The sequence below is a fragment of the Cupressus sempervirens genome, chromosome 3 (genome assembly GCF_028749045.1).
Source record: "Cupressus sempervirens isolate cs-2001-9-10 chromosome 3, ASM2874904v1, whole genome shotgun sequence".
NCBI classification, from domain to species: domain Eukaryota; kingdom Viridiplantae; phylum Streptophyta; class Pinopsida; order Cupressales; family Cupressaceae; genus Cupressus; species Cupressus sempervirens.
In genome coordinates, this window is record NC_143120.1 from 407133709 (window position 1) to 407140733 (window position 7025).

General features: G+C 33.8%; 1 protein-coding gene across 1 annotated transcript in view; it reads right to left on the reverse strand.

Moving 5' to 3' along the window:
* LOC149566729 (uncharacterized) overlaps nt 1-3670 on the reverse strand; it is a 133398-nt gene extending 129728 nt beyond the window's left edge. The window contains exons 1-3 of the mRNA XM_089820074.1: nt 3378-3670; nt 556-813; nt 390-457 (exon numbers count right to left, since the gene is read on the reverse strand). Coding sequence (XP_089676200.1) covers nt 390-457; nt 556-779 — 292 coding nt within the window. The 5' untranslated portion in view covers nt 780-813; nt 3378-3670. The remainder of the gene's footprint in view (nt 1-389; nt 458-555; nt 814-3377) is intronic.
* Nucleotides 3671-7025: the final 3355 nt, after the last annotated feature.

A 7025-nucleotide genomic window follows, 5' to 3' on the forward strand; every position in this document is an offset into this window, starting at 1 on the left:
AAGTTACTCGTGACACTAGGAATCACTACAATATATGCTCTTCAATCTTAATTTCCAAAAATTGATTAAATTCTAATATTAATTATCAGCTTGATAGACCTTTGTGTTTTTTACCCTCTCCAACCCCAAGGAAAAAATAAGCAGATACGATTATTTACCAGTCATTCAAGTTATACTTGCACGAAATCGATAACAGTCCTACATTTACCTTATTTTTTCTCATAAATCTGAGCTATCATTCTACTGTCTTCATTTGCAGTTTGCAGTAATATAGAATCAAGTACTTAAAGATGTTTCTTTGGAGTAATATAGAATCAAGTACTTAAAGGTGTTTCTTCTTTCTCAAAGAAAAAAATTCTACAACAGAATGTTGTGGGAGGAATACTTACCAGAAATAGATGACACAAAACCTGCATTTTGAATTAAAAGACTCATACAATTCAAGGCTAATTTGGCACTGCATTTAACACACAAATTTCATCACATTAGACTTAGTCTGCTCAGTTTTCAAATATGAATATCAACAATCAACATAATATTCAGAATAAAACATACACTTCTTCCTCCTTGGAGGAGATTCCAGATGAGATGAACCCAACAAAAGTTTTCCAGTGTTGGCAAGTATGATAGTCTGACTTAGGAAAGCTTTCCAACTGCTTTAAAATTTGCAAAACCCGGTCATAGGCATCAATTATATTCAACTTTGAGTCACCCACGGGCAATATTTTTGTAATTTCATCAATGGCATGATAAAAATTTAAGTTCAACCGCCTTCCCATCTTTTTGTAATCATTTACAAAATCTTCAAATAACCTGCAGAGAAACTCATTAAATTGATTAGCTCTAAGGTCCACTGACATAAGACTAACCAAAGCAGATAAAACATTTTAAAAGCAAAGCACTGATCAAAAATATGAAGTCAATCAAGCTGGGAAGTCTGTGGAAAGGATAAAAACAGATTTGCCACATGAGTAACTTCAAGGTATTCAACAGATATGCAAAGCCACACCTGAATTTTGTTGTGTGGTTTACAATCTCCACTTTAGGAATCTACTGCAGTTTCATCTAAGCAAAGATTGGATTTGGGCACTACTGAGATTTTGCAAATCAATTGTATGTATCAAGATGTTTATTACTGACAAAACAGGAGATATTTATACAATGTTGTTGTGCGGTACTGGTTCTACTCTTAATATTTAGGGACTCACACCCTAATATTAAGCCTCGTAGCCCTGAAATGTCTCAACAATACTCTATGCACATGAGTGGCTTAAAGTCTTTAAAAGACAACTCAACATGTGCTAATCGGAAACTTTTTATTTATTCATTAGGTTTAAATAAATATCTAAGCCTATATAATAACTATTTACCCCATATCATATACTGTGTCAAAAAAACTCAATACATTTCCCCTCCCTGCCTATTACATACAGTTCTCAGATGGGAAGAAAATGCTTGTCTAATACACATACCATCAATTTGGCATACCTAAAATCTTTACTAGCAAAAGCATCATTACACCTCTTATACATGAGGACACACTCTTAACAATATACACAGTATGAAAACATAAAAACACTGAAACATTTGCCTACAAATGTTAGTGCAACTGGGAGTCACTATGTTTCCTCTATGGGATTTGACAGCAACAGACAACAATCACTTTAGTAGTGAAAACCAACCGCACTACATCCTTTTGTGGGTTGGACCTCCATCAATTGCACCTTTGGTTGGGTTCTGCCTCACTAAATAATTAGAAAGGGACACTATTGGTGGTAGCCTCTAACTAGGCCTTCTCATTGGGATCTGACATCATTCAACATTCTACCAACTACAATGGGACCTTCTTCATCATTACCACTCACTGATGATAGCCACCTTCAGCTATCTAAACTTTTTGCATTGTCTTTAATACTAATCATTAAACCAATCTTCAAGCTAGCAGCAAGATCAAGATTGGATGTTGTCCTCAAGCTTCCAATATATCCATCTCTTCTTTGAAACGTAGTGGAAAAGAGAGCTGAAGCCTTGCTTCTATGGACACTACAAATTTATTTGACAGACTAGAGAGGGGGCATATGAGACTGAGCTTCGCCTCAAGAAGGCTCTTGGACAGCGAGTCACAGTTTTTGAGAAACTTCGCCACCTGATGATGAAGGCAAACTTGCATTGCAACCTGTTGAGCTCATTGATTTCAGAGAGCGGAAGCTCAGATCACATAGAATCAAGGAGCATTTTGTCAAGTGGAAGGACTTGCACATTGAGGATGCCACGTGGGAGAGTGAGTAGATTTTGGAGCATCCTAATTTTGTGCCACATCCACAGTTCATAACACAAACTGGAAAATATAAACACCATCCTCCTTCAAGGGACCTTACCCCGAAAATAATTTTTGCCTTCAATATACTGACTGACATGATCTATGCAATTGTGTTGCCGTGGTTTTATTTCCTACCACAGGATGAAAACCTTGGGGTACAATATCTGAATAGAATATATGATAAATGAAAACAATCACCTAGTGAACTTTCACAAAACTGCTCTCATTAGCATTAGCTGTGAAGTTGCATTCCTTCAGTCTACACATTCATTGGGAAAACTTAATTGCAGACTGGAACCATCGTTGCTTAATTATTGATAAATTGCTTAACAAAATGGTCGTTTTACTTCGAATATGTTGGCATCACTCACTCTTAAAGCATTCCCTTAAGGAAAATCCAAAAGCAGCAATACCATGCCATATTTCGATTCACATTGCATTGATTGAATTTGCACAAAAGCAAATAGAATGCATATAGGTTCGTATGCTTGTACATAAAATGCACGACATTTGCCAATGGTCAATGTGAGCGAGAGTCATCACTGTTTCTGTATACAAATTTCTTTCCAATTTTCATTTTTCCGTCAAGCTACAACACTGTCGAACTCTAACACGTAAATAGCTTAAACACCGGTGAAGCGTGTGAAACTTTAATGTTGTCAATTAAAAAGGATCACAATTGATAAGTTTCCTGAACCACAAATCAGGCAATGTGGTGAGGTCGCACCAATTTAGACCTTTTATATCTCTTCGTTCTCTCTTATTTTAAGGAGAGTTATATGACACTGCAACTTCCTCAAAAAAAATTGCAACAATAAATTTCACTGCCTAACTTAAATTACAAAAAGATTTTTCAATTTAACTGTAACTAGTCCTCTAAATTTCCTTACATTACAATAGGGTTTCTAAATATGGAAAACCAGTAAAACAGTTCTTTCCTAGATCTACAAAACACCCAGAGGAAATTCCTACTCAGAGAAAATATAATTTTAGCTAATAATTTCTGAAATTTAAAAAAAAACGCGCCGGAAACCATTGAAGCTTATCTGTGACTTACACTAATTTAGCCGCATTCTTCGATTGAGCGCCAAATATTTTAGCTTCATTAGAATGCCTGTCAAACCTCGGGAGATTTCAACAACTGTTATAGATTTCAGCTCAGTTGTTTAAATTTTAATAATGGTGGAAAAATGGCGGAAAGTTGTACTGGCAACCTGCTCTGCGGCCGTTGCTATTTTGTTGCTAGAGCAAATGGACTCCAGACCTTTATCAAACTTTTCTTAATGTTAAGCGTTTGAGGTATAAATATCTATTTGGATAAAACAAATGACATCGTGACAGGAAACCCCAGGGTTCAAGCATGAAATGGCGCCAATTTGATTTTAAACGATCATGTTAGTCTAATTCAACGATTGGCATTTTTATCCTTGAATGGATGAATGAATGGTAGATTTTAATTAAAGTATGTGAGGTCATTTTTCCATGAATGGAAGATTTTAATAAAGGAATGTGAGGTCAAAATGTTGATCACTAAGTTTGTTGTCTTGTCTAGTTGTGTTTCCTGAAAAAGAGCACCTAAAGTAATTGTTTCTACAATATCTTCATAGGGGAGAGGCACCACTAGTGGTGAGGGCTAACTTTGTGTACACAATTGTCACATGGAATGTCGTGAGACCTCCGTTTTTTTTAGAAATGTAAAATGGACACTTTACTAACTATAACTAAGGTTTGAAGCTACCACTCACCAAGCAAGTTGTCAAAATAATATATTTAGTTCAAAGTGTCCAAATAATGACTTTTTAGACATTTGACCAAAACTTAATAATAAAATTGTCAATAAATGATTGTTTAAAAATGATTTCTTATGAAAATATATACAAATACATCTTATGAAAGCAACATATTAAATACTTAAAGAGTCCTAATATTTTTTTAATAGCATTTATTTTAGTTATATTTTATTCTTATATGAAACAAAAATAGACCAATCATTGATCACATTGAACACAATTATGTTCAAATAATAATATATTATAATTTTTTAAATAAATTAAAATATACACTACTATATATAAACCTATTTAAACTCTAATCTATTTATTTTGTTTGCATTCTCAATTTATTAACACAATGTCTAATTGACTACATCCTACAACCTAAAATTTGGATAACATACTCTAAATGCGCACACTATTAACCCAAAAGAATAATCAATACCCCTATAATTGGACACTCTTATACCTATAATGATAATTTTTTCGCTTATTCCTTCAAAAATATCACTTTAAAATGAACAATATAATATTGATTATGATATTATTTGGTCCTAACATGTACATCCATTGATCATATGCAACCTACAAGTGTTGATCAAACTCTCCACATTCTTCATTTAGAAGTCTCTGACTTGGTTATTTTGAAGTGGCATTCTCCATTCCCACTAGGGTTTGCATATGTGCCCTAAAACAGTTGAGACATTTGGTTAGGTTAGACACATAGTTTCTTTCGTGTCTAATATGAAGAAAGTTTGGAGATTATATTAAGATGTCAAAGCTGGTAGATTGTTGCAGCTATGGAAAGGTTGGTTTTTTCTATTTATAAATTTTGTTTGTCGTGTTTTGAATATGTGTTCAAGTGCTTCTATTTTTATAAAATGTAGTGATTTTAGTGTAACAATAAGTATAAGAACCAAAAGAATTTCTCTGCGTTGGGAATGACTAGGATATGGATTGGGTATCTTGGGGTTTGGCAATAGTTTGTGGAAGCCTCTCAAGATTTCATAATAAATATGGTGGAAGCCTCTGTAGGTGAAAAGATACTTTGAAGCCCAAGGTGTCATCCACTAAATTTGGCACTTGCACATCTTTTGTAAATTTCCTAGGCAAATGTTTCAACCCATGAGGTAGCCATATGGCTCCACTTTCCCTAGCCACACCAACAACTGATTCTTGGATGGAAAGTGCATCATCAACTATTTAGGTATTTCTGATGCCCATCATTTTCTTTACTTCTTCTCTTGCATTTCTTGGCATACATTGTTTAGTGATTATTGTGGGTTGTAATTCTTAGCAGATGCATTCAAACTGGAGCTACTACATCCTTATCTTGCAAGTGTGGAGGCCAAGGCCATCAACATAAGTAATTTCTTAGTTTCCTTCTTTAAGTTCTCTGTAAGTTAAATTCTTTCTTTAAAGTTGGCTTGGACTTCCTATTTTTCTCATAGACACCATCTCTTAAGCATGGCAAGAATTAGTTCTATGAATATTGTCTTTTCTTATATTAAGTAACACCCTAATATTCCAAATTACACACATTTGATGTGTATATTTTCCATTTAACCAAATGTGTTTCTCTAATCAATATGAAAGGTCTAGATGGTATTCAGGGTCTCATATTCTCCACAATAAGGAAAGCGTTAGCATTTTTCAATACAAAGTTTTGGTAAAAAATGGTTTAGATATGTGCATATTTTCAAAGGTGTGTATTCACACCATATTTGGAAAGGAAATAAGTTTTCTCATGTGTGCATTCAAGTAATACAAACTGTGATTCTTTGGCATTATCAATAGATGTATTTAGTGTTTAAAAGGAGTGTATCCACACCATATCTGCAAAGGAATATTGTTTTCTCATTTGTGCATTTAGGTGATACTAGTGTGAGAAAATAAATCTTTTTTAGTAATATCAAATAATATTTCAAGATGTTGTTGATGAGTGGTTGAATGGCCTTGACACAGAGGAAGCCAAACAATATTCTTGATATTCATTTTTGTTCTATTAAACTTTGATCTAGAATAAACATTAATTATTTTGGTCCTGGTTTCTATAACCAATTTGTTATATGGGTGTTGTGGGAACACTATAAAATATATTTTTATAGTTTGGCTTCCTTGTCTATGTTAATAAATGTTCATTCATGCATCTTTGAAGATGGTGTTCAATCCCAAGTTAGTACTGTGGGTGCTGGTAGTTCTCCTCATCTTTTCAAGTTTAGTGAAGCTTTTCTTTGCAAGTTTCATTTTGCATGAAGTCGACCTCTACAAGTCCTTTTATGCCAATAAGCAAGATCTTATGCTAAGTTTCTTTTTTCGCCCTATCATTAGTTGCGGCCAGTCCATGTTATGTGGTTTCTCATTCTCCATTCTCCAATAGTAGTATCCACCTGCCTAGCTACTTATTTATGTAATAAAACCAACATCAAAAATTGAAAGAACTCAAATCTCAAACTACTTTCAATTGAAAATCAATCTATTATTTTTAGCTAGATTATGATGATTATAATGAAGTAAATGTAATTTATGTTGAACTTATGTTGAGCATAGTTTAGTTCAATTATCTACTCTTTATTATTGAGAAGGTTTATTCTATGAGAAGGATAGAAGATATTGAGTTCCTAGAGTGGAGCAAGTTGTGACAATTCAATCTAGTTCGTTCAGTGGGAGCTAAGTTGTATGGAGCTTTTTGGTGTTCCTTTTGTTTCAAACAAAAGCAACAGGTAGCAGCCTTAAATAGAAAATTGATTGTTGAGTGTAGAGTAAATCATTTTCAAATATTTCAATTAATATAGTCATCTATTGTTGCATGCTATTGCCTAAGTTTTACTTTCTTTTACTTGTGCTCACATCTCCAATCTTTTACTTGATCTCACATCTCCAATCTTTTTACTTGTGCCCGCTTCTCCAATCTTGTTAATATGCACAATTAG